Genomic DNA, 26908 nt, shown 5'->3' with positions numbered 1-26908 from the left:
ACTCATTGCCACTGTGTAACTTAGCATTGTTTCAGTATATTGTGAAAGTTATTTGCTGAATTATGCCTTGTCATTTCTGTAATCATGAACCTTTCTGCCCAAATGTTTCAACAATAATTTGCAATGAGTTATTGGGCATCTTAGGTATGTGAAAAAACGCCAAACGTACAAAGAATGTCCTCTGAAATGTATGATTTATTTGCACGATTCCAACACAACGTATGACAAGACAATGGTGGGCACCATATTTCATTTTCTAGCTATCAACATTGACATTTGAAGCAAGATATGGGATGGAGAGAACCCCCGCCTTTGTGTTGGTCATTGTTTGATCGGAATCTCAGGAATTCTTTACAGACTTCTAGGGGGGATGTGTTAGGTAACAATAGTCTAGAGTGTGTATAGGGATTGAACAGGTTAGGGGGGTATCCCTCCGTCCCATATCTTGCCTGGTATAAACATTGATGTTTATCAACCATGCACATGTATTTGATAAATGCTAGACATACAAATTAATTTATTGATTGGAACTATGTACACAGAACACTATTCATGTCTTCACCAAATACATTAGCATAAACTTAATAATCTTTCCTTTCACCACCGTGACCTTCTATCACCACCGTGACCTTCTATCACCACCATGACCCTTCTATCACCACTACAACCTTGTCTATTTTTACCAGCTTGCACTTGCTGCCGGGTTAATTATAAATGTTGATGATGCTGGGCCAGGATAATTATCATTTTCCGTTTTCAAAATTCATCATTTCATTTCATGGACGTTTATACCCACAGGCAGTAATCTTTAGGCACTACTCTAAATTGACAGCTGACTTTCAATGACGCCCGAGTATTTCAGCCGGGCCTGCAGCCTTGTAAAAAGAGCCCAGATTGTGCAGTGTTATGTAAGATTTTTTTGTTCCTGAAACCGGGAACAGTGAACTGCTGACCTCTATTCAATAGGGACCAGGTTAGTGTGCAGCGGTGCTGTGTGGCTCATCGCTGCGGTTGTGGAGAGCTTTTGTCCCCGGTGATAATCCGCTCGCTCTAAATGCCCCAAACCGTGGTATACAGTTTTAAAACAAGGCCGCGGATTATCTTTACTATTGAGAGTGAAAAAATGTTGGTAGTTCCCAGCAGCCTGGTTTTTTTTTGTCGAGCATGGTCTTTTGTTACAAGGCCCAACTCTCTTTTGTCCGGTTTCATACTCCCTGGCTGTGTTTAAAGCCTAGGTGCTCGAAAACAGGTCACCTGTCAGGAAGTGGTTAACCACCAATCACAATAGATTGTTCTTCATTCACTCTAACGTGGTACCAATCCCTTCTAACCAACTACAAACTTCTATGGATGAGTTACCGTTTTCAAACTATGCACTGAATGGTTACTTGTCTTTGGCTTAGCATAGGTATGTAACCGCCCAGTTTTCAGGCAAAGTTTCTGCAATAATGTATTTTACTGAGAAAAAATGATTTGAATGAATTGACAAAAACAAAGATATTAGCATAGACATCAGGCTGGTCGTGCAGATGCTGAGGAATCTTTCCCCAGGGTCTTGAGGTCTATCTCACACAGTTCCTCTTGCCTGTGTCTCTCCTGGTCTGTCCTATCTTCTCTTGATGAGTTTCTCCAGCCGTCGTATTCGGCTACCCTCTTGCTCTTGGTGGGCAGAGGGGGAGTTGGTCTGCCCTTCCCCCCTCGGCACTCTGGTGCGGAACAGCTCCAGCATCGTGTTCTGATCGCTCCTCTTCAAACTCTGAGTAATAAACGGGGAAAGAAAAGCCAACAACTGAGCGACTTGTTTACATCCACGCACATTACACTGAAGAAACGAGTATTTTTGCGAGTCCATTTGAACATGGTGCAGTGTGCACCATTAAAAAAGGACTCCTTGACAGTCTTGCCTCTTCATGAACAGAGTGGTGAAATGAGTTAAACATCTCATTTTATGTTGGCCAACAGCATTCATGACAACCTCAATTCTTAAATAGCAATTTTTACTCACTACACTGTAACGTGCACCTCTTAAATCCTCCCTTTGAGCGCTGCACCTTTATTAATCGAGTTGGTGGAGTGTAAGGCCTAACATACCTTCATCTCCAGAACCTTCTGGAAGTTTGCCGTGTCTCTGTCAGCAATGAGTTTGATGTAGTTATCAACAAAGGACTGGGGTGGATCAGCTGGAGACATAACCACCTGGAAAAAGATAAACATTGTCAGATTTTGGATGATCAACGAAGCTTGTCAACTTTATCACAATGCAGTGGATCACTCTTCAAATTGAACGAAAAAGTTATTGTTTTCAGCTTCTGCATTCATTTGGTGAAAAATGAAGCGGCTCAGAGAACAAAGTTACCTTCAGTATCATTTCTGCCTTGGTCATTCCCTTGACGACAATCTTTGTGTAGCTGTTTTGGATTGGGAAAAGGTAAGTAGATCAGTGTGAAAACAAGGCATAAATCTGGTCTGAAATTTGCTAAGAACTGACAGGTTCTCCAATAGAATGAAGATTGTCTACAGCTGATGGCAATTCGGGTGCCAGTCTATTTGGTATAGCAGGTTCATGCTGGGTCTCATTGACTTAGTCTTGCAAACCAAGATGGCTGCCATGTATTTGATGGTCTGGGGCCCTGACTCACCTGGCAGGAGCCTTCCTCGAGACTTTGGAGCCGATGGAAGGCAGGTCGAGTAGAACCGTCTTCAGGGAGTGTGTGTCTAGCAAGAGTTGCTCGGCCCCAACGGTGCTGATTGGCTTACACTTGTACATGTGACTGACGAATCGAGGAATAAATGAGCTACAAAAGAAACGATCAGCAAAGAATTTATGGACTGAATTCGGACCAAAGAGCTGCAGCCAAAGTGACCATCACAGACTTTAAATTTTGTCTGTTGATTATCATGTCGGACTGTGGTACAATGGAATCGGTATTCAGAAATTTTCATCCAACCAGAAGGATGGAAACCAAATCTGGAATTTGTCAACTCACTTGTAACACTTTCTTTAGATTTCACTTGTATTTTTCATGATTTCAGATGCAATTGGAATGTTCCTTTCTATGAAAGGAAAAATGGTAAAATCGTGACATGCACACACAAAGTTGAAGTACAGATTGGCTAAGTAAAGCAAAAGGACCCAATTTGAACACTGACTTGGCAAACTTGATGCAGAATTGGGTGAAGTACTTCCTAGCCGACGCCAAGTTGTCTCTGATGGTCGGCAACGTCTGCTTGATGTGACCAGTGATGGCCGTCACGTAACTGCTCTGATCTCCTACCGTCTCAATGGCTGCCCAGTTAACCTTTCAATGAGGTAGATGATGGGTTAGTCCAACAGTTGTTTGTTAACGGGTCAAGAACTCTAAATTGTTGACAAGTTTTCACAGGATGTAACACAGCAAATGTTACAGAAGTAATCTTGCCAGAATTGTGACCCAACAGAACCAATTGAGTCACAACTCGCCACAGAAATTTTGGAACGAGACACCTTCTAAGAGAACCTTTGAATCCTCAAAAGTTTTCACGCATAGATAGAGGGTTTGCATGGCTGCCATTTTGCAGGCCAGTGCTTTTGTTTCACGGGGTATGCACAAAGGAAGATTCCCTGTGGAACAAAAGAAGTGCCCTGCAAGATGGCTACCACGCAAGGCCTCTATTGTCCGTTTTCATCAGGGTGCCAAATGGGCCAAACATGAAAACAGAGTACTCAAATCGATTCTTTCTTGAACATACAAAATCAGAATGATCAAAATTATAGTCTTAAATCTCATTTTGTGAGATCCGGTCACAGTCACTGAAGCTGGAAATATCCTGATCAGATCCTGAGCCATGTGTAACTCCTGAATCCATCATGCACTGGATGGCCAATGGCCCTCATACAGTCTTTTGAACAGGTTGTTCAGATTACATGTAAATGGTGATCTTACCTTGTTCATGGCAGTGAGGGCAGGATCACACGCCGACTCCAAATCTTGCACTAGAAGTTGGATGCAGTTAGCTATCACACTATTGGGAATGAAAATAAAGTGATTTTATTGCGCTGGCAAAATAAAGTGTCAAATAAGTAGTGCTGGGATACAAAGTGTCTATCCACCTTGAGCAGAAGCACGCCCTCATTGGTTGAACACAGCCATGTTGGTGAGAGTATGCAATTTGTTTGAAGTGACGCAATTGCAACACTTTCATTTCCTAGTCATTCACGAGCCAGCGATGCACAGTTAGTAACCGAAGAAGACCCGTTGCTGAGGAAATAGCGCCCTCTCTTGGTCTAGTCTGAGGCTCAAAGAGGTTATACGTGGTAGCCATCTTCCAAGTCAGTGCTTTTATTCTACAGTGATGCCCATGAGTAGACCTGTGCATATTCTATATAATTAAAGCACAGACCTGAACAATGGTGCAACCTCTCTGTGACGGGCCAAGCTTACCCGTGAAAAACGTCCATTTCCCCGTTCAGGTCAATCTTGTCCACGAGCGTCGGGTCGACTTTCTGTTTCAACTTTTCCTCCAACTGCATTCCAGAAAAAAAGTATAGTGTAAGTTGTTAAAAAACAGACAGGGTTATTACGGCAAATGTTGACAAGTTCTCAGAAGATGTACAAATCGAATGACTTGTTTAACAAGCGTTTGCATGTATGTAATGTTTGTGCATGTAGACATGCTTGGTTTGTCTATCTCGTTTGTGATGAATGGCCAAACAAAAATAATAACAAATGATGCCATTCATTTTAACACAAGGTAAGTCACAATCAAGTTTGATCAACCAGCTATTCGAAATGGTAAATTTAGGATCAACAGAATGGAGCACATCGAGTGAAGTGGCGGGTGTCAATTTTTTGAGACAACCTCTTTCTCGGAAACAAAAAGAGTGGGTGCCTCCCAAGTATTAAACACCAGCTAAACTAGAATGAGAGATGTTGATGTACCTGTGACGTTGTGTCCAGACAGTACTCTGCCGTGCACAGGATGCTACAGACCAAATACTGCTCTTCCTTGGTGAACTTGGGTGCCTCGGGCGTGTTGTCCTTCAGTCCTTCCTTCAGCAACGCCGAGATGTTGATCCCCATGGCTCCCGACGTGCTGGTCCCCTGCATCGACTGAGACCTGCGCCGGGCAAAAAGGCTATTGTGTTGGGTTTGCGATAGCGGGCACCATGGAAGGTGATGAATGGTTGCAATGAGTGGCGATGAAAAGATGTCAGTAATGAGGAGAAATCAGGATGATGAGGAGCAGTCAGGAGGTAAAAGTATTTGCATTTAGAAATATATATTACCACAGACAGAGAAAAAATACTATCATAAAAAATTTGATTTCTGAGTTTGAAACCGACCTGCCTTAAAGACCGATCAATCGGCCCTGTACGCTATTTCTATTTCATACCTGAGAATGGACTTTCACTGTCCTAAGCTTCCTGATAACAAAATCCAATCACTTTCTTGCCACAAAATGACAAATGCTTTGTCATTCAGATTTACACTGACAAAGCACAACCAACTCCAAGACCGCAATTCACTTTATACAGGTTGCTATTTAGCAAAATATATCTGATGGCTCCAAAGAAAAATTGACAGCCTTGCAGCCCGGACTGACAGGATGATTGGTTAATCACCTCCCCTCATTTAATTTTCCCCGCCCCCTCCTCTTCCCATCCGCTCACTTTGGTAAGTTGTTGGTCAGTAACCGGTTTGCGTACTCTCGCAGGTATTTCTGGAATGTGGCCGTCAGGGAGAGCAGCGGGGTACCGGTGCTGAGACTGGAGCACTGCACCATGCAGTTTTTGTAGGCCACGAAGAGGTCGGCGCTGCTCGGCAAGATGGCGCCGCTCTCGTCTGATTCCATACGGGGTGGGCCGTGGGAGTGGAAGTCGGAGACAAACTGTTGGATCAGCTCTGACAAATATCTAGGGCAGAAAAATTACCCAAAAACTACCTCTTGCTGTCACCTAAAGACGTCATGATTGACACTAAATATATCACCTGGAGACTTTAAGATGCTTGGTGGCAGCAGACAAACTAGTACTTTAACTAGTTCTGAGCAGGCGCACATAGTTCTGAGCATGCTCATAACTTTGGAAAAGGACCAGTTTGTCTGCTACTATCAAGTGTCTCAAAGCCTCCTGTTTCTGTAAAATATGAATCCAAAAACGGAATACTGTCGCATCTCTTATGAGAAAACAAAGAGTTTACTTGGGCTAAATATATTATTTGTAAGGGCAACACGGTTAAAAGGGCCCATTTAAAGACAGTTCCAGAACAAGGCTGGCAATCTGTAGTTTACATTTGAATGCATAGCTGTTTCATGAAAAATGAAATTTGGCCTTTAATTTTGGTGTTAGGGTGAAGGTTACTTTTTGTACCTGTCTTGAGACTCGATGTAGATATGGAGATGAGGCTCAAAGCACTGACTGATTATTCCTTGGAATGGCGAGGGCTTGGGCTTGAGAACAGTCTGCCCGAATGGAAAATGGCAATGGAAAAAATAACTGGAAATTCATTAAGCAGTGAGAAATTAGCAAGAAAACAAACTAACAAACTAGGACTCTCAATTCAAGGGGCTACATTGTTACCCCTGCTCATCAAGCTTATTTTTCCTCCGTTTTAGAATTCACAACTCGAAACAATCTCAGCTGCAACTTCAGCAAACTGGAATTCATAAGAATCTCTTTGATTCCAATATGGCGAGAAGATATTGACGTAAATTGTCCAGCTCAAGAACACAGATTAAGATATTGGTCTATATTAATCTTTACCTTGACCTCAACTGGTGGCTCCGCACTCTCATCAGTCTCAAAAGGGTTGACAGGCATCTCCGGCGTGTCAATCCTTGCCTGGGGTTGGGCGGATAACCCTTCCTCCCCTCCGGGGGGTCGTAAGGTGGCCCCGCTGTACCGCTTGGCCACCAAGGTTTCAAAGGTCGTGGTGCGCTTGATGGCAAAGAGAAGGAGTTTCACGTCGATTTCTGAGGCGCGGTTCTGCATGATCTTGCTCAGTTCAGACCTGATCAGCAAACAGAACACATTGGCATTTCTGACAGTCTCTTTTCCCGAAAGCTTCACAGTTTTACTTATGTATTTCCAGAAGGAAAAGAGCTTAAATCTCTTTAAACTGATGTTACAACTTTGGTTCTTAAATATCCACTTTCTGTTATTACAACAGAAGCACTCTACCTCGTAATGTTGCAAAACTCGACGCATATCCGTTCCTCAATGTCCCAATCCCTGGGGAACATGCGGCCGAACTTTTCCTCGCATTCCACCAGCGCCCTCTTAAGCCAGGCGTAACGGCGGTCAATCTTGTCCAGCCAGGCCACATCCTGATTCTCCCCAAACAGCACCACGTACTCCTGGAGTTGCAACTTGACAAAGAACTTGAGGAGGTCTCTCCTGAGAAGGTAAATGATGGGTTGAGAATATGCACTGTCGTCTGCATGCAATGATCTACAAAATGAGTTGTCCAGTGGTATGGTTCAAATGTTTGTCGTGGTTGAGATTTATAGTACAGGCTCTCAGTGCATGATTATGTTACATATGAATAACTGGGTAATTCCAGACATTTGGGGTCCAAAAGTATGAGATTTTCATGTCCTTGTTACATCTGGCCTTTGCTATTTGACATGGAAATATCACCGGAATTGATTTCAAACTACTACTATTTGTTTGGCAGGTATTTTGCATTAATTCATCACTCTTGGAAATTAGAAAATGTGTTCTGAACTTACAAAATCATATGTCAGATGTGACAGGGACACACAAAAATGGACAATTTCTGGAATGACGTAACTCTGAATGGTATAAATGTCTCACTTGATTTTAGGATCCAGCACATTGACAACCAAGCAAGCTTCCGCAAGTTGTGATTGGTTGCTTAGTAACTGTAAGAAAAGAGAAAAATATGAAAGAAAACAAATCTCGAGTGGAAATTCTGGTGATTTGATAACACAAACATCAACAGTGGCTTTCATCTTACCTTGCCTCCTTGTGTCGTGAAAGCATCCTCAAAATCGGCGAGGATCTGGGTTCCTAACTCCGATTGGATCTTCTTAACTCTGGAAAAACAACACGTTTGAATTTCTAGTCGTTTCAGTGAAAAGATCCGTGTAGAAGTTTTGTTTGTAAAACATGTCTGTATATTTGTTTTTTTCCTAGCACCCTCAACAAATGAAGATCGGGACTTACTTGTCTGAGAGTTGTCTGATTTGCGGAATGCTCATGTATTTCTGGAAGTGTTCCATGACATTGATGACTCCCTGTAAGAGATTGGCCACTTCCCCGTACTGCCTCCGTCTTGTTAAAGACCTGACAAAAATATCATGGTAAATAGCTTGAATGTTTATCAAATGTCAACAAGAGGGATGAGTGGACACTTTTAACTTATTGTTTCCTAAATGGTATAAAACGCCTTCTAAAAAGGGTGTAATGCATAATGTCTGTAATGTAATGATGCTGAGGTAAATCTGTGAAGTCACTTACTCCAGCGAGTCCACTCCGCCAACCAGCATGTGCAGGTGGTTGAGTGTGGTAATAGAGGAGGTCAGGTGTCTCTTAGCATGATCAAGTTGCTTGATATCTCGCGTTATCTCTTTGACCTACCAAGTAGAAAAAAAGAATTGACCAGTTAAAGAAATTGGTTCATTTGGTTTTGAGAAACTTTTTTTTTTTTACTGCACCTGATGCTGGGCTATCGACCCCAACATTCCCATATCCATCAAAATCCAGCAGGAGATGTTAGAGGATTTTGTAGGAATGAGGAATGTACAGCCCAATCACTGTACTTAAAATGCAGCTTGATGCTCTTTTAAGTTGAAATACAAAGAAGTATCTATTAGGTTTCCTGCAGAGTGGAGGATTTTGTAGGATTCAGGGAGGTTCCTAGTGTCCAATGTCAAGGATTTTAGAGCTACAAAGATGGCCCCAGCTTGCATTTTTTTCCTATTTGAAACAGAAGTGATAAAGTCTTGGGTGGGGGAAGGCTTGTTGCAAGTTCTTCCCTTGGTTTTTTAGTCAGATGTCAATCAGGAAATGTTCAGTCTCTGCACTGCACTGATTCAGAAAGACTATTTGAGGATGGAATGAGACCGTCCTTACCATCTGCTCAGACTTGTCCGCTTTCTCTTTGATGTCTTTAATCCTCTTGAAGAGCTCCTGGATGGCCTTCTGTGCTTCTGACAAGGCCTGTGAGATAAAAACCACCCACAGTAGTTACTAAGCATCCCTTCAAAATAGGAAAGCAGATAATTTGCTCAAACATCTTATGCTCATGCGAATGATTTCCTAAATGTGAGATGACTGTACCGGGTACAATAAAGAAATTTAGATGGTGTTTTTACGTTCAGAGATTTTTACAACTTTTCTGTCTTAATATTGGTAAGCATCTGTGTATTCTGAATGTGAAATATCCCGGTCCTTTTTATTTGTCCATTCTAGGAAAGAGGTCCATATCAACAGTCCTAGCCAATCAACTCTGCTTTATATCAGCAGGGGGCTCTAAACTGTCAAAGTCACCTGACTGATTTTGATTGATACGACAACTTTGTCTAGAATGGCTGTTTGCACAGGAGGATTAATTTGACTATTGCTGGTCACCTGTCTCCCATCTTGGCCGGCATTTGTCTGCCCTCGTACCACGCTGCGGATGTTGTCGTCAAGGCGACGGATCTTCAGCCTCATCCTATTGATGACATCATCAATATTAGCCAGGGACTGTTCGGTTGGGAACAGGTTGTTGATGTACTCCACTGCATTGAAATCGGGTTTGTCTAAGGGGTCGTTGGACGGCAGCACCTACATGTAGGATTGTAAACATAGCAAGGGTGCTGAACATTTTCACAAACTTCAACAAGTTAATTAATCCTTGGACAGAGTTTTTTAATCACTTGACACTCTAAGCACAAACTTTATGAAACTGATCTGAAAAAATGTAGGTGTTTTAAGTAAATGCTTCAATATTTTCCCTGTTAGAGTTTAGTTTTTATGGTATCATTTTCTGATGGCTACGAAACCACTGCAAGGAAAAATTAGTGACATCTGTAAATGGAACTCAAACAATCCTGTCCCTCTCAGTTTTCACTAAAAGAGTCCTCTTCTTTTCTTGGAAAGCGTTCCCTACGTGGATGCCACTTGACACCTCCTAAATTGAACTTTTCTGGAATGATTACCAGGGTCCGTACATGTATATGGAACTCTTCCTGATACCTTTCTTGATCATGCTGAACATTTATCTCCGTCCTGAACTTACATAGGCCCCCTAAATGTAAATTGGGCTGCTGTGTTTTGTCAACATAGGGCCAGGTAAATTGTACATAGGGTACTAAAGGTGGGGGTACTGGACCATAGAAGAAAAGCTGGAAATTCTACCAGCTGTGTAGTTTTTGAATGCAGTTGGTCGAATTCTCCTCCTGGTCGAAAATTCCCACACTCCTAGTTGCAGTTACTACAAAGTACAAGTCAGTGCGTTTAATCTTTAGGCCTACATGACCTATGCGTGTCAAGAATTGCATACCAAACACGTCAAATACAAGTAAATAAATGAAAAAAAATAACTGCCCCCATTTTATTTTCTATATCAGGTACCGCCCCTCCATCAATGTCCGTCGCCACCACAGCTGTAGGCCTTGTGATTTTCTGCATTTCCACGAATGAAAAAACAAAATTAAACATCGGGATGAGCGGCTACACATTTTAAGACTTTCACTCACTTGCTCGATTGCTTGCTGGACATCTTGAGGGAAAACAAGCATGGCATTTAAATGCTGATCATCAATGATGTCAACATCGTCTTCGTCCATGGGCGCTGCCATTTTGGTTTGACACAGTGGACTCTTAACACGCGGATAAATAATAAATTTTGAACATAATGAAATTTTTCTCAAATATTTGAACGTAAATTTTGAAATATTTCAAAATGGCGTTATAAATTCATTTTTATGTGATTTTTGAAATGAATTCATTTTAATGCAATTAATTTTAAAGAATTCTGTGAACTACTTTATCTCAGGTCAAAGGTTCTCACAAGCGGGCTTGTGTTGCAGGGCTTTAAAACACGTGCGGCAGAGTATGCTAAAACGCTCGTCAAATGTTCGGTTTTTTCTTCATCTTCTGAATCGCGAAAGTTGTCATAATGAAAAAATGCTCTTTATTAGGGTATAAATTTCCAATTTAATGCAAAAAATGGGTCGAATAAAACGGAATTTTAATAAGAGAGGCCGGCAAATTGTTGACGATGCGGACATTCGTAAAGCGCACAATGTCCCCTGCGTTGAACTGGACTTGCCGTCGGCCGACAAGAAGTCGCAAGACGCCTTGGTCGAGGAAACACAAAACGACTGGATGCACAGCAACGCACTGGTTCTGCCCTCAAAGAAAAAAGCCAACAACAAGAAGAAAGAACCTCAGACCAAGTTACCTAGGAAACTGAGCAACAAACAACGCAAGAGACTGCAGAAAGTCTTAGATAAAAAAGAAAAGAAATCCAAGGTATTGTTTTTCAAAATTTCAGACTTTGATTAATGTTCCTCCCATTTGTAGTTTTCCTATTCATATGTATTAAGTTTGAACACATTAATTGATTATATTTAAACCTATAATTATAAGATATATATTCATGCACTTCACATGACAAAATATTTCAGACCTTACTAATATTTTTAAAGGCTTGATTTTATGGGCGGTAGTAGATACACCCAAGTATGAATTTTATTTTAATAATTATCTTACAAAATGTGTCAATACATATCCAAAGTTGTATACAGCATATGTATCTTACAGTGTTACAACTTTGTAGTGAGGTTTTTTAAATGCTTTTGAGTTTCCTACAAAAGCAGTGAAAAGATATTTGCATGTTTTAGAGCTGTGCCGAATACCCGAATAACCAAATATTCCGTTTTTGTCGATTGCTGAATGTTCGAATATTGTTTTTTGAATTTGAATATTCGAATGCCAAACTGAAAAGGAAGGGAAAATCTTCTTTTGTTTTAAATGAGAAAAATTGCACCATGGAGGCTTGTTTCAAGCAGATAAAAATGAAAAATGTCAGGAATCTTACAACGATTTAAAAAAGTAACATACATGTATTCAAAAGGAATAGAAATTTTCAACAGGGCAAGAAGTCTTGTTCATCTCTTAAATCTTGCTAAATTGTGGCTGGAGATACTCTTAGATGTGAGTTGTATGTTGTTGCAACTGATTTTGTGTATCGTTTGTTCAACAATCTGCCTTTCGGCGCATCCAATATTTGGATGTTCGATCAAATTGAAGGTCGAATATTTGAACAGTGAATTATTCAAATTGACTAAGCACTAGCATGCTTCTTCTGCAGTTAATAGTATTAGTTTCTGTAGAACTTGTGGGAATGCAGCATTATGACCAACCCTGTATTTCTAGAGGTGAAATGTTACGGTATTCCTTTCTGGTGCCAAGATGCAGGTACACTCACATGTATCCACGCCACTAAACAACGGTCATGCTATACATCAACAAGCGTCAGTACACATAAGTAGTGTCAACAAAGCATCAACAACTTGAAAATACCCTCTACAGATTTGAAAGTGATTTTTATCATATTTTACAGACTCTAAGACCTGCCACTACATGCATGTAAGAGAAGTATCAAATTCGCTTTTAGATTCACACAGAAAAACAAAACTTTTTCGCGTTGTATGGAGGTCACCATCTTTCTTCACTGTACCATCCATGCAAAAACAAGATAGCAGCTGGTCAGGCTGCATGAGCACGCCCGAATTTGTTGCTCAAATTTGCATACTCAAACATCATTTTTGATAACGTGATACATCGAATGTGATATTTAGGAGCCTTACTGATATTGTAAATTATAAAATATTTACATAAAAATGCTTGTAGGACTGAGTCAATTTGAATAATTCACTATTTGAATATTCGACCTTCACTTCAGTCGAATATCCGAATATTCGGTCGTACCAACAGGCCGATTGTTGAAGAACTATCCACATACAAAATCAGTTGCAATGATGCACAAAATTGTACATTTTAATCACTGCAATACACATAGCTTCTCACGTTGGGGAGTATCTTCAGCCACGATTTAGCAAGATTTAGAGACAAATAATACAGTACTTCTTGTCCTTTAAAATTTTGTAATGAACAAATTAATTTTTGAATTGTAAGATTTCTATCACTTTTCATTTGAGTCTGCTTGAAACAAGCCTCCACATTACAATTTTTCTCATTTAAAACAAAAGGAAAACTTTGTTTTCATGAATTTTGCACTCCAATATTCGAATTCGGAAAATAATATTCAAATATTCAATACTCGATCGAATATCCGGATATTTGGCACAGCCCTAAATGCTTGAATATTTTGTTGACACTTTGTTGATGCTTGTTGACGCTAAATAGCATGACCCGTAAACAAAGGCAGAAAATGCTCTCCAATTTTCTTCCTTGGCTGTTTTCAGAGAGAAGATATTTTAGCTTCACTGGTCCAGCATCAAGCATCAAAGCAGGAGATGTCTATGTTTGCTTCTGCAGCACATCTTGGACAAAAAGCAACAAAAAGGTATTAAATCATTTCATACATTTTCCATTGTACACCTTACATTAGCTGTGTTTGCCTGTGTCAATTCTAAAGTTTGTTTATTTTTAGTTGGTTACCTACTTGTACAGCTGTCTCAAGCCAATCTAGTCTTTCCTCATTCCAAAAGGTTCCCTACCATCTCAACCCTACCAACCCATTTCAACCCTTACCTCAACCTAATACAGCGCCATAGTCATGACCCGACTGCTAACCCCCCATCCCAACCACTCCCAGCCCAACCATAGCCATCCCAACTGCACCCAGCCCAACTACATGTACACCCATCCCAACCACACCTAGCCCAACCACACTTAGCCCAACTATACCCAGCCCAACAACACCCATCTCAACTACACCCAGCCCAACTGCACCCAGCCCAACTACATGTATACCCATCCCAACCACACCTAGCCCAACCATACCCGGCCCAACCACACTCAGCCTAGCCATGCCAAACCAGACCACACCGGACCGTTCTTACCAAACCTCAACTACCTCAACACTTTCTAACCTCTGTTCTGGCTTGACCAAAAATGCCTCTGACCTCTTTCGCATTCTCTGTTGTCCCTACACCTGCTTCAGGCAGTTGGCTGAAAAAATGCCAGAATGCATCTCCATCAACAGCCTCAAAGGAGTCAACAGGCGGAAGAGAAGAAAACTCGAAGAGGCAGAAAAGGAGATGGAGAGTGAATTGGAATCAAGCGATGATGAATCAGATGAGGTTGACGGTGACGGCCATGAAAATGATGACTCCAAACAGCAGGGCAAGACTGAAGATGATGCAAAGGAAACGGACTCAAGAGAAGACAAAGATGTAGATGCTCCAGTGACTGAACTTGTTACTGAAGGTTCACCATCCTTATCTTCATCAGCCGAGATGTGCACGAAAGATGAGGAGGTGTCCAAGAAGACATCCGAGATGGACAAGAGCGGGAAGACAAGAGCTCCTGAAAACAGGACTCCGGCTGTGTTTGTTCACGTCGACAGGAAGCCGGAGATTCAAGTAAGCGACCTACGAGTTTGCATATGGAAGGGAACATCAAACATTTAATCTGAACCTTTCCAAATCCTTAGAAAATGTCCACCTTTAAGTAGGTTTTGTTGGGTTTTGTGGGATTGAGGAAGGTAGAGCCCAGCCACTGTGCTTCTTGGATAGTGGGGGACTTGGAGGATTTTGGAGGATTTTGGAAGGTTCTAGAGTAACAAACATGTTCAAAATTTCAGTTCAGGTTTGGAGATCAACCTTCCCATCCCTGCTATATGTACATGTACCTAGGAGTTTACTGTGATACACTTTGCTAAAGTAAACAATTGTCCTCAATGCCATTAACTCTATCCGTCTCACCATCTCCAGGCTGCCAGGCTGGCTCTTCCTATCCTAGCCGAGGAGCAGGTCATCATGGAAGCAATCAACGAACACCAAGTCGTCATCCTGTGTGGAGAGACGGGCAGCGGCAAAACCACACAGGTCCCGCAGTTCCTCTATGAAGCAGGCTACGCACAGTGAGTTGGATTAATGTTGGGTTTGAGTTGTATTTATGATGAGGTATCTCTGTAGTGGTCACCACGGACCAATCCGGTGAAGGCATTTGCCTCCGTGAACTTTGACCCAGGGCAGACTTAATTTAATCAACGATGTACTGTACACCAGCTGATCAGCGTTTTGGAAAGGAAGTAATGGAAGCCAATGAAATTTATGAAGCTGAGGCTTTCTTTGATACCAGGCCATGCTCACTGAGATTGGGTCCCCAGTCGATTCCAACCATGTAATGTTGCACATTTTCATTTCCAAACAATACTCCAAATGATGTTTCCTCTAACGGTAAATTTTTAAATAATTGTCAAACCAATTACAGAAATGGTCTGATAGGAATTACAGAACCCAGACGAGTTGCCGCTATTACTATGTCAGAACGAGTTGCCATGGAAATGGGCCTTTCCACAAGGTAAGATAATTATTGAAAAAACCCTGAAACTTCATATTTGGATAATAAGCTATTCTTCTTAAGAAAAATGAATGTGACTCTTTACGCTCTACACGTACTTGCTATTTTTTGGCAGTGTGGTGTCGTACATGATCCGTTATCAAGGCAACGTGACAGCGGATACCAAGATCAAATTCATGACCGATGGTGTGCTACTCAAGGAGATCCAGAAGGTATTTTGAAAAAAGTAAACCGTTCCAAAGATAATGTTGAGCAGTTACGTTTTAATCATTAGCTCTTGTATCACAGATGTCCGTTTGAAACACGTGATTATTTTATCTGAATTTATTGCTCAAAACAGGATTTCTTGCTGACCAAGTACTCTGTGATTGTTATTGATGAGGCTCATGAACGCAGTGTCTACACGGACATCCTGATTGGCTTACTGTCCAGGATAGTGCCTCTCAGAAACAAGGTCAGTTCAAAGGTCAAAGTGTAGGTCATTGATTCGATTTGACCTCTCATACCAGACTTGAGTTGAGTGGTGGATGAGAGTGTTGGCACTCAGAATATCAAGATCACGCAGCCACACAGTTTGACAATTCAAATTACAAAAGGGGTAGAAATGGGCATTTCTAGGCCCCAAGGAGCATTGACTACTTGACCGCTCATATATAAGCTTTGGGCATTGTCTGTTGAGGGCGCTATACATGCAGAGTGCAAAACACCAGAGGGTCAGTTTTTCACAGGTAATGCATGTGCTGCATTTGAATTGGCAACTAGATTTGATGTGTAATATGTTTGATTTCACATGATCTACTTTGAATAATGTTTTTTTAATGTGTAACCCCTTTGTGAAGACGCTGGAAAAATGCTCTTTTTCTCCTTTACAGAAAGGAAGTAAGATGAAGTTGATCATCATGTCAGCTACATTGAGAGTGGAGGATTTTACCGAAAATCAACGGCTCTTCAAAACCACTCCACCAGTCATCAAGGTCTGATGATTCTGTTATGATCGGCTTTGTTATGTTATTGTATATTCACATAACAGATTGATTTCAGGTAGCCATATGCTAGACTGCACATTACTGAAGCCCTAATGATCGTAAATTGCTTAAAATTCATCTTGAGGTTATGTAGGAATTTGATGGATATAAGACCCTGCAGACCAGCCATTGTTCAAGTGGGCTTGGTGTACAAAGTTAAAGCACAGAAAGTGTGCCATTATTTTAGTACAGTGTTGGATTTTTTCCCAAGTAACATATAGTCTTGCCATTTGTTGTTTTGAAGCTCAGTAGGAAGATGAATTCTCTCTCCATCAAAGCTGCACTCTGCAGTATTTAAATATTTTAGACAATACAACCTTGCTGACGATAAACTCCAAATTGAAGTGTAGTTTGTCTAAATGCTCTGCAGTCTTTATTATTGACCTTTGAACTTTGACCTTGTATGTGGTTTTCCATTGTGATCATGGCTGAGTGCAGGTTGAGTCCAGACAGTTTCCTGTCACCGTTCACTTCAACAAGCGAACGCCCGTAGAAAACTACATGGCAGAGGCAGAAAGAAAGGTAAACCCACTTCCATTTCCTTACTTCTCTCTTGTATGAGAAGGTATCGAATTTTGTCAAAGTTTGTTGAAAAACTCTGTCAGAAAGTCTAGTGCACACGATCGGAGTACACGTGCATGTTGGTTCACACGCTGGTTCCGGGGCTCATGCCTTTGGTTCTATTTCGGTTGTCTGCAAATGTGTCACCAACAAGCATCAGTGACTAGATACTGATATTGAATCAATAATCGATATGCAGGTGTTGAAGATTCATCGCACGCTACCACCCGGTGGCATCTTGGTCTTTGTGACGGGTCAAAATGAGGTCAGCTCCTTGTGTCGCAAACTGAGAGCGAGAAACAAAAAGATCAAGGCAGCCAGCCTCCATGGTATGTAGACCAGACAAATCCTTGCCAAATCATTTGTTAAGGAAAAAAATACTGGCAGGCAGTTTGAGTTATGTACAAATTTACATGTTAATTTGTTTTGCTTAGCAACAGAAAAAATTGTTATCTTTTAACCAGGTTATGTTTAAACCATGAATGATTTTGATTCCCTGCTAGCTCACAGCTTTCATTTATCAGAACCTTTGTCTATTGGTTAGAAACAAAGAGCACGTTTATTTATGTGACATGCTGATTGGAAATATTCACACATTATGCATCTCCGTGCGGGCACTGTTTGCTTGCTGTGCTAAGCACAGTCTCTTCTGCTAAGCATTCAGCAAGTTATAACCTACATGTATATTAAGAAACTGCACAGGCCTTTGTGTGTGGGCCATAGTGACCTTCGACCTGATACCCCATGAGCTCATGTGTTACATGTCATTTTATTTTTGAGTAGGGGCTCTGCCGTACTTATGCAGGTACAGACAGGCACTTTGCTGAAAGAGTGCATCATTCTGTATTAATAAACGCACGAAGAAATATTGAAAGAAGATTAGAGATTTGACACCCTCTGTAAGCAGAGATGCGGCGGTTTGCATCTTGTAAACAGTTGTGACATAAAAACTCTACAGTGAGTTATCCTTCACCCATTAAGAACTACTAAGATTAAAATGATTACTTTCTACATGATGTGATGCTTGGAATTTGTTGTGGGTGTGTTTCTAGGAACAGAGACCTCTAGGAAGAGAGAGAGAGGTGGAGAGGGCGTGTCTGATGAGGAGGAGGCAGAGAATGTGAAAGAAGATGAAGAATCGATGAAGGCCTTCAGGAAGCAGAAACTGCCCAAGATCAGTCTGGATAAGTATGATAATCAGGCTAGGAGGGAACTCATTCAAGTCTGGAAAATTCTCCCCCATCAATTGAGTTGTAAATCATTGACTCCAAGTAATTAGAAGCATCTATATGAGGGATGGTACGTGTCAACCTTGATCGATGTTATCATGATATAATTGTGTGCATATGGCTAGTTCCAAGAACGACGATTTCCGATGCCCATTTTTTAGCAAATAGAAGTTACCGGCCAATGAGTCATTCATGGCATATTGCCCAAAACTGGTCCCCTGCTTTTATGTTTTGTAGTGCATGACTTTTGCTTCAATAACTTAACCCTTCTATGCTGAAGTTACTCTTTGGGTCACTTGGTAAACACCTCAAAGAAGCACAGTTGTGTTGTGCACTGCACCAACATGCAAGAGAGTGACCTGGGGCACTTGTGCATATTTGTGCTGTAAAACCAAAGGAGGGTTAATGAAGGGAAACCAATTCAGATAATCTCATGTTATTCATCTGAAACCAAGATGAGAGTTGAAAATTTGTGGTTAGGAATTCAGTTATTATTAACAAGGAGATAGAGGTTGAAGGACCGAGCTTTTTTGATATTGAAGTTTCACTTGGGTTCCCTATTTTCCTGTAAAGTGGATCTGAGCTCGGAAAAGGTTTGGAGCAATTGTGAAATTTACTTGACATCAGTGAGAGCAAAATATGAGTAGTTTTGTAACAGGGAAGCCATTTTGGATTGTGTACCAAGAATCTATCGTGTTCATTATAATCTGTTAATTTGGTGGTGCCAAACAATTTTGGAATCCATGCCTTACTTGCATATTGTTTTTTTTTAATGGAGACTTAAAACATGTAAATGTAATTATTCACAAAGTTTTCATTATTAATCAGCATAAATGACATGAATTGGTTACAAGTTTTGTTTCATTGCATTTATTTTAATTCTTAGGCTCCACCCCAAAATTTTTTTCGTGGCTTTCAATGTAGTATGGCTGACTGATAAATATAAGGTCAAATTTTAGTGTCTCAACCCTTCAATATGCACCAAAATTGACCTTGGTTGGTTGTTGGTTCAAAGTGGGATATGTTGCCTGGGAGCTATTGCTGTACATGGGACTTGGGTTGCTGGACAGTGTTTGCTTTTGGAATGGTCTTTGTTAGCTTACACAAGGCGATTCAATTGAAGTTTGAAATATGCTCTCTCTGCCCACAGCTACTCCGTTCAGCCGTATGAGGAGGAAGAAGTTGACGAACTGAAAGATGAAGAGGGCAACCACTCTGAGTCGGAGTTCCAGGTTGCAGAGCCTGAATCCGAGGATGATATGGTAGGTTTGATCAATTTCAAACTGAAGCCATACTGTCAAAATGACATGGTATTTTTCAATTCCAAAAAATCTTGTCATAAATTTGCCAGCTGCATTTCAGCAAGCGTGCATCATGGCATTGTATTTTTTGTTCATAGCTACCCGAGGAGGATCTAGCCTTGGATGGGGTTCCTCTGTATGTCCTGCCCATGTACTCGCTTCTCGCACCCCATCAACAGGCTAAGGTCTTCCAAGCCCCACCAGAAGATGCCCGCCTCTGTGTCGTGGCTACAAACGTTGCTGAGACCTCCCTGACGATCCCTGGTATCAAGTATGTCGTTGACACGGGCAGGGTAAGGTTCTTGAGTTAACTGGGCTCCTCTGCCTTTGTTCCACATTTTGTTCCTAGTGGTGCCTCTTGCTTTAATAGTGGCATTTTTGGTCTTTTATCTCGATTCCTTTCGGTTTACCCTTCTTGGTTCCTTGTAGTTCCTCAGGGTTCTTTTTGATTTGTTGTCCGTCTTTGTGATCAATGTTGGTTCCTCTTGTTTCATAGTTCTTCGAAGTTCCAAATTGACACAGTTTTTTTGATCAGTCTCAATTCTTTGTGGTTCCTTGGGATTCCTTTTTGATTGTTGTAATTCTTTGTGACTCATTTAGTTCCTGTTAGTTACTTGACACTTTTATTGGTAAATCTTGGTTCCTTGTGGTTCTGTAAGGTTCCTATTGGTGCTGTTCTTTGTGATTCATCTTGGTTCCTCAATGGGGATGTGTCGGATATCCGAAATACCAAATATTTGATTGATTATTGAATATTTGAATATTATTTTTCAAATTTGAATATTCGAATGTAAAATTCATGAAAAGAAAGGAAAATTTTCTTTTGTTTTTAAATGAGAAAAATTGCATATGCAGGCTTGTTTCAAGCAGGTTCAAATGAAAAGTGACAGAAATCTTACTAAATTATTCATTAAACAATTTAAAAGGACTAGAAATTTTCAATGGGGCAAGAAGTCTTGTTCATCGCCTAAATCTTGCTAAATAATGGCTGGAGATACTCCTAGATGTGAAAAGCTATTATATTGATCATAATGTACAATTGTGTGGATTATTGCAACTGACTTTGTATACGGTTTGTTCATCAACAATCTGCCTGTCGGACGACCGAATATTCGGATATTTGATCAAATTGAAGGTCAAATAGTGAATAATTCGACTTGACTCAGCCCTATTCCTCAGGATTCCTCAAGTTCCTTTTCATTTGTTGTGGTTTTATGCAATCCCTCTTGGTTCTTCTGGGTTCCTCATATTTCCTCATGGCCTGTTCACAATTGCAGGTCAAGAAAAGGTACTACGACAAAGTCACCGGTGTCTCATCCTTCAAGATCACTTGGACGTCCAAAGCTTCGGCCAATCAGCGAGCTGGACGGGCCGGACGAACCGAGCCAGGACATTGCTACAGGTGAGTGCCAACATTCATGAATCTCTGCTCGATATGATCCTACAATCATTTGCATTTGTATATTTTGTCCTAAATCTCATGGGACCCAAACATTTGTTACCAGATTTTGTACATGATGAGTCATTTCTTGTGTTTTTCCTGCATTGCTTTTTTAGTTAGTCTGCGATGAATTATAGTTTAGTAACTCGTACATGTGTGTTTGTTCTCAATGTCAACTTCCCAAAATATTGTTTTCTCTCAATGTAATTAAGTCGGAAACAGAGATTTATATTTTTCACATTTTTGAAGGAGTTTCCTAGGGAAAAAGAATTTCAAAATTTCTGAAAATCAGTTTTTGAAAATGTACCTACACTTAAACACATACATTTATTCAGACAAGTTGGCAAATACAGTTGATTCAAATGATAATTTGTAACAACCGTTAAAAAGATACTTTTCTGAACAGCTAGTGTTGAACCAAAATTCTTCAAAGACCCAAAATTCTTCAAAGAACCAAAATTCTTCAGAGAACCAAAATTCTTCAAAGAACCAAATTCTTCATTTGACATGTATTGACTTATTTCAACCAAGTATAAGGAAAACATTTATGCAGTTACAGTCCAACATTGTGTTACCAAGTAGGCCTACACTATTGCATGTCCCAGGCAATTATAAATGATGAAATAAGTTGAGAGTGAATTTGTATAGCTTTGAAGAGGCTGTATGTCCCGTTGCCGCTGTCAGAATTTGACGTGAAAGCTTGCCGTGATAAGTTTCCATTAAGCACGTCTAATGTAGGAAGCAGAACGCAGGAAGAAAGGGTGCTGTAATTGACAGTTGTCCCAAAAAATTTGCGTATAATTACAAGTGACATCCATGATAATTAAGATGGAAAAGCGTGAATCCAGAGGGGTAATTTTGGGAGTTGAACCCTCTTCCCTGCTCTGACACCCCAAAAATAAATTAAGACGCGAAAGAATGAAGAGATGACATCCTTGAAGGGTGGAAATTATAATAAGAGGCAAACTTTTTTAACCAAAGCTCATTAATTTGCTTCTTGCATATTCTTTGTTCAACTGATCCAGGACGTGGGTTGGTTGGTGAAGTGGACTGAGATTAATAATGGCAATAGCCCACTTTATCATTATACTGGTTTTTTCGTGTCGTCTACAGTAAGTCATTATGACCAGGCACTTCCCCATACGCTTTGTAACAGACGGCCCTTTTCACTTAACGACCTACATATAGATATCACTCGAGCACGTCCCAAAGGCTATTCCATGATCTGGAAACATCAGTTTGCAGATAGGAAAGAAAGTTCTCTCTTCCGAACTTTAGCTTCGCATGTTGGAGACAGTCTTTACAGATGACATCTTTTTGGGGGTAGAGTTCTTCAAATAATCAGCGTAAATGTCATAAGCAAACCCCGAAAGTTGACTTTTCAAAAAAAAAAAACCTGATGGATCAGAGGCTAGACTGACCAAGCAAAAGGGAGAAAAGTAAACAAGTTTGCTCGAGTGTCAAACTAATGGCCTGCTTTGTTTGAATCATACGTGGACAAAAAGCTGGCACTAAAAGCGTGTGTCAACAAGGTACAGTAAAAAGCAGTTGCCATTGTACTCTGAGTATGGTGGTTTGACATGGTTGGGAGAAATGTTTTGGGCCCAGAACTTGGTCAAACAACTACATGTATTTGCAGACTGCTCGTCACCCCACGGTGGTGTTGAATTTCACCTCCAAATGTACATTGGCCCTGTTAACTGTTTGAAGGGGTTGCGTTCCCATCCACCTGGAGTATCAGGTTGTATCGTAGGGTTTATTATTTGGTACTTTGACAGCTGGTTGAGCGTTTCTAACACTCAGTGAATTCTTTTCTTTTGTATTGATCACTAGCCATAGTTTTGCCAGTCACTGAAAGGCAAAATGTGTCTGTAACATAGAAAGGGCAGACCCAATACTCATTGATTAAGTGGGGCATATCAGAACCAGAACTGAATTCAAATAATACAAAGTCGGGATGTATAATACCAAGCAAGGAACTTAAAAGTTACTTTTTTTTCTGAAAGTTGATTGAAGCCGATTTGTTGGAAACAGTTTTTTCCTGCACAGGGTACTTCAGCTTTTAACATTGTAATCATTTATTACTCAGGCGTAAGGAGTGAATTGGATGGTATTGATTTTTCCCTGGTAACCACAGCAATATACTGGTACATTGCCACAGCTTACCACTGGTTTTATTGTTTCATTCATGCTAGAAATCGGTAATTAACTTGTCTAATCAAACTACGGACAAACCGGCAAGGCGTCGACTACCAGCAGAGCCCTTTTATGCTTCGACTATGTTTTTGTTATCTTGAAAACGCACTCGGAATCAGATTTGCAAGAAGTAGAAAAATGAACTTACACATTTACCATCATTAAAAGGTCTCAAGAAACAAAAAAGTCCAGTCAGTGTCAATTTGATGTGACCCATGACCTGCAGACTTACGTTTCCATGGAATAGTCGATATCCTTGCTTTTCACTCCCCGTATATGGGCATGCCATTTAGAAAGGGAAAACATTGGTACATGTAGCAAGTCTCCTGTGGTGCGGACTTTCCTTTGCCTTGTATCCCTACTTTCCTTAGTCTAGTAGTTGTGGTTACAGCAAGGACACACTTTAGCCCTGACCTTACGCACTACCAGTGCCAAACTCTTCCTGAATTTGACATTGGCCACGCTGTAGATAAATGGGTTGGCCATGCAGTTCAGGTGTACAAGAGGTGCTAGCACGCATTCAACTATTATGGCATGACGGGAAAAAGGCATCCAGTAGCAAGTAGCTATGTCCAGCCAGGTCGTGATGCAGACGAACGGAACCCAGGTGGCAAAGAATACTGCCGTCGAGATGATCAACATTGCCATCATTTTCAGTTTGGGCTGGACTGTCCTTGTGGGGGGTTTGCGAGTTAGTGTTTTCAGTCTGGGGCCCACCGTTACTTGTTCGGATTGTGTCAGATTGTCATTGATGGGATTTCTTACAGAGGTACTAGCCTGCTCCCAGAATTTGTTGATCTGATGTAGGGATGGAGCATCTGTTTTGGAGTTGTTTTGACTTGGTCTCGTTGTGTCTTTTGCTCTTGTTGTCATTGTACTCAAAGGCTCGGAGTCGGTACTTGTAGCTGACTTCAAGGATAATGCTGAGTTTGCAGCATCACTGGTAGATTTGCCTCTGTCTAACTGGCTTTGAGCTTGTGAGAGTTGATCATCAGGATGATCCATTTTGCCAATGCGATGCAATGATGATGTCAAAGTACTGGTCTTTGCGGCATCGTTCGGGGCAGCCATTTTACAAGAAGCTTTGAGTTCTGTGGTTACTATGCTGAGCTGCGTCTGATCGTTGGCCGCACCAACTTTTCCCCGTTTGTGCACCGTCACGTAAATTTTCACGTAGAGCGCCGCCACTGCAATGACGCATCCGAAACAGAATGCGCACGACGTGAAGATTAGAAGAAGTGACTTGATTGTACACTCGTAACGGAGGTTGTAAAATAGCATGAATTGGACAAACGATGGGATGGCGATTAGTATGGCGATCACAATGCAGATGCAGACCAGAGCTCTTGCCCTGCGTGGTGTCACGAAACGTCTGTGGGGGCGGCAGATTGCTTCAAACCGGTCAAAGGCCACAGCCGTCGTTATGAGCATTGATGAAAGCAGCAAGAAGAAGGTACACAGAGAGTAAACGTGACTGGCCAATTCACCCTGGATTACTCTCAGTAGCCACAGCAGGAAAATGCCCGATGACGTGCAGGTGGCAAGGTCCAGGGCGGCAAGCGAGTTGATCAGGACATGAGTGCTGGTTTTAACCGGCTTGGACCAGTAGACGCATAAAACCAGCAGATTTCCCGGGAATCCGATCAGGAACACTAAGCTGTGTAGGACAATGCTGAACGCCGACAGATAGACCCCTTCGGATTCTTCCATGCTCTCTCCACCGTCTGCCTGCCTCGTGTTTCCTTATTGCAGCCTGCTGCATTTGTCCTCAACTTGATATGTACACCGTGCATGCGCGGTATAGTGCACAAACAAGGAATCAAGTGTCTGGCTTTTCCACTTTACGCCGACTTAAACACAGCACAGGATCAGTCCAGTCAATTTTTGAAAGGATGCTGAATTTGTGGTTTTTGTTGGACTCACAAATTTAAAAAGACAGAGCTCAAACAATGTAGCACCGGATAGTTCTGCAGGATTGGTTGCAAGATAAAAGTGTCCAAATTCCACACTCACCCGTCGCGATATCCCTAATCCATCAAGAGACCACTTATTAAAAGGTGGCTTCAGCTGGCTCTTGATTGATTGAACTGAGGCGGTGCTTAATTGAGGCCCAGAGAACCACTGCCATGGGCAACCAGCCCTCAGACAGCACTCTCTTACTGCAAAGGTTAGTTGCTCAAAAGCCATCCCAGTTTCTATGTTTCATTGCTCTCTCATCAAGGACTCCCACTTTTGCATAGAGCCTTTCCTACTCTTGCATAAATAATGACCAAAATGACCAAGTCAACGTCAACTATGATAGTGTTTGCTCTGTTTGATTTTTGGATTGCCATCTGAGACTTAACACAGAACATAATACATGTATGTGACGGGATCCCACAAAATGAGTCTTACGCCAGTTTTTCCGCGGTTTGGCTTGTTCTTGTCCTTGTTGTGATGTATCACTCCGTTTGGCATCCGGAGAAAACTGGATGTTATTAGGGTAAAAAGTGTTCAAGAGTTCCCATCGATTTTCATTGTGTGAGATTCTTTTAAAGGCCACCAACTCCAAAGTGGTTCTGGTTACTTGTGACTCAATTTGTCAGGTTGGGTCGGACACCACCTACACTTAAGAGCAGCAATTAAACCTTGCTGTTTCTTGTGATTCAAATACATAGTGATCTAGTGATTTGACCGGTTGCTAGGCAGCTACGTACAAGTATGTCAAAGATGAGGTGTGGAGTGTTGCCGACACTCCAAATGCCTCGTACAACCCTTGTCACTAGAAGACAACTTTAATTTTCACATCATGGACATATAGTCTATATGAGATCCCTGGCAGTTGAGTTTACCATCCAAATTGAAAAAAAAAACAGAACAATGCCAGCAGTGTTCTAAAATATTCTAAATATGCCGGTTGGCTAAGAAGGCTTGGTTTTAGCCCAAAATTCATTGTGTTTGATTTGCTTATGCAGGGAAAGTTCTGCAATAATCACTCAGTTTGGCTTTGGTTTTTTGGCTTTTTGGCTTTTTATTGGACTGAAATTGAATGTCTTAAAGAATAAAGACAATCCTGAAAGAAAAATGAGTTTCAAAATGAGTCTTTTGATGCCAATTATGAGAAACGGGTACATGTACAGGTATATATGAGTGGGCCTTTAAAACATGTTGCAAAATTAAGGGCTAAATTGACTCTCTGCTTTTAGTGAAGCAGTGTCACTGGTGAAATGTTTTGAGTCAAAAAGACGTATGACACATGATCGTCTTGCCAGTATCCATGCCTGCTTTTGCTACACCAGGGCTGTGTTAACTCTGGCGGAAATTATCTCCAGCTGCAAGAGAGCCAGCGAGGCAATTGATGCAATTGATAAAAGGTTACTTGAGAATATAAAAAAATGCAGGTGTAGGACTGTGCTTGCCTGTGATGCCCTTGAAATTGAGCAGTGAGGTGTATGCCAGACAATTCAGGACATTTCATTGCAATTAAGAAACCACCAAGACTCGTTTAGAAGTTTTTCAATAAAAAATGGCAGTATTTTTGGTTTGTCTGTTGATGATGGCCATGTGCAAATTTTATGGTCCTCTAGTGATTATTGATTTGTTACAGAGGTTTGGATATTAACTTCTATTGATGACGCGCCTCCATCTTGCCAGGTCACTGAAGCCTTGCATACCTACATGTATGCATT

At 41.2% G+C, this 26908-nt stretch overlaps 3 protein-coding genes across 7 annotated transcripts in view; 1 reads left to right on the top strand and 2 right to left on the bottom strand.

Annotated features, from left to right (window-relative positions):
• Window positions 1-177: 177 nt before the first annotated feature.
• Window positions 178-10804, bottom strand: vps53 (VPS53 subunit of GARP complex). 3 transcript variants are annotated; one of them, XR_015426480.1, is made up of 20 exons: window positions 10687-10804; window positions 9575-9772; window positions 9077-9163; window positions 8462-8577; window positions 8168-8287; window positions 7959-8037; window positions 7796-7863; window positions 7160-7375; window positions 6743-6989; window positions 6350-6441; window positions 5651-5893; window positions 4920-5115; window positions 4422-4504; window positions 3924-4002; window positions 3151-3299; window positions 2640-2795; window positions 2357-2408; window positions 2092-2196; window positions 649-1756; window positions 178-610 (listed from the first exon to the last, which is right to left on the bottom strand). XR_015426480.1 is itself a non-coding variant. In XM_022230585.2 (19 exons), exons 1-19 carry the CDS (start codon window positions 10786-10788, stop codon window positions 1607-1609), a joined length of 2538 nt encoding a protein of 845 aa, XP_022086277.2. In that variant the 5' UTR covers window positions 10789-10804; the 3' UTR covers window positions 178-1606. The 3 variants fall into 3 exon arrangements, 2 of the variants coding, with proteins under 2 accessions (XP_022086277.2, XP_022086278.2); XM_022230585.2 differs by having other exon boundaries at window positions 178-1756; XM_022230586.2 differs by having other exon boundaries at window positions 178-1756; window positions 4920-5097.
• dhx37 (DEAH-box helicase 37) overlaps window positions 10798-26908 on the top strand; it is a 50344-nt gene continuing 34233 nt past the window's right edge. Inside the window, exons 1-14 of one of the 3 annotated variants that reach the window (XM_022230584.2) lie at window positions 10798-11464; window positions 13423-13523; window positions 14124-14544; window positions 14896-15044; window positions 15398-15487; window positions 15603-15699; window positions 15828-15941; window positions 16360-16461; window positions 16951-17034; window positions 17273-17402; window positions 18132-18261; window positions 19453-19564; window positions 19702-19896; window positions 20881-21005. In XM_022230584.2, the coding sequence (XP_022086276.2) occupies window positions 11150-11464; window positions 13423-13523; window positions 14124-14544; window positions 14896-15044; window positions 15398-15487; window positions 15603-15699; window positions 15828-15941; window positions 16360-16461; window positions 16951-17034; window positions 17273-17402; window positions 18132-18261; window positions 19453-19564; window positions 19702-19896; window positions 20881-21005 (2165 nt within the window). In that variant the 5' untranslated portion in view covers window positions 10798-11149. Of the gene's footprint in view, window positions 11465-13422; window positions 13524-14123; window positions 14545-14895; window positions 15045-15397; window positions 15488-15602; window positions 15700-15827; window positions 15942-16359; window positions 16462-16950; window positions 17035-17272; window positions 17403-18125; window positions 18262-19452; window positions 19565-19701; window positions 19897-20880; window positions 21006-26908 lie in introns of those variants that run through there. The other 2 variants (XM_022230583.2, XM_087141393.1) reach the window with 2 other exon arrangements.
• On the bottom strand, window positions 23613-25072 carry LOC147798042 (uncharacterized). Its single transcript, XM_087141132.1, has one exon. The coding sequence runs from the start codon at window positions 24948-24950 to the stop codon at window positions 23613-23615; it is 1338 nt and encodes a 445-aa protein (XP_086997258.1). The 5' UTR covers window positions 24951-25072.

This window comes from Acanthaster planci, linkage group LG09 (assembly GCF_054643075.1).
Source record: "Acanthaster planci isolate LZ-2023a linkage group LG09, COTS_SCS, whole genome shotgun sequence".
Taxonomy (NCBI): domain Eukaryota; kingdom Metazoa; phylum Echinodermata; class Asteroidea; order Valvatida; family Acanthasteridae; genus Acanthaster; species Acanthaster planci.
This window is presented reverse-complemented; position numbering and strand designations above follow the sequence as displayed.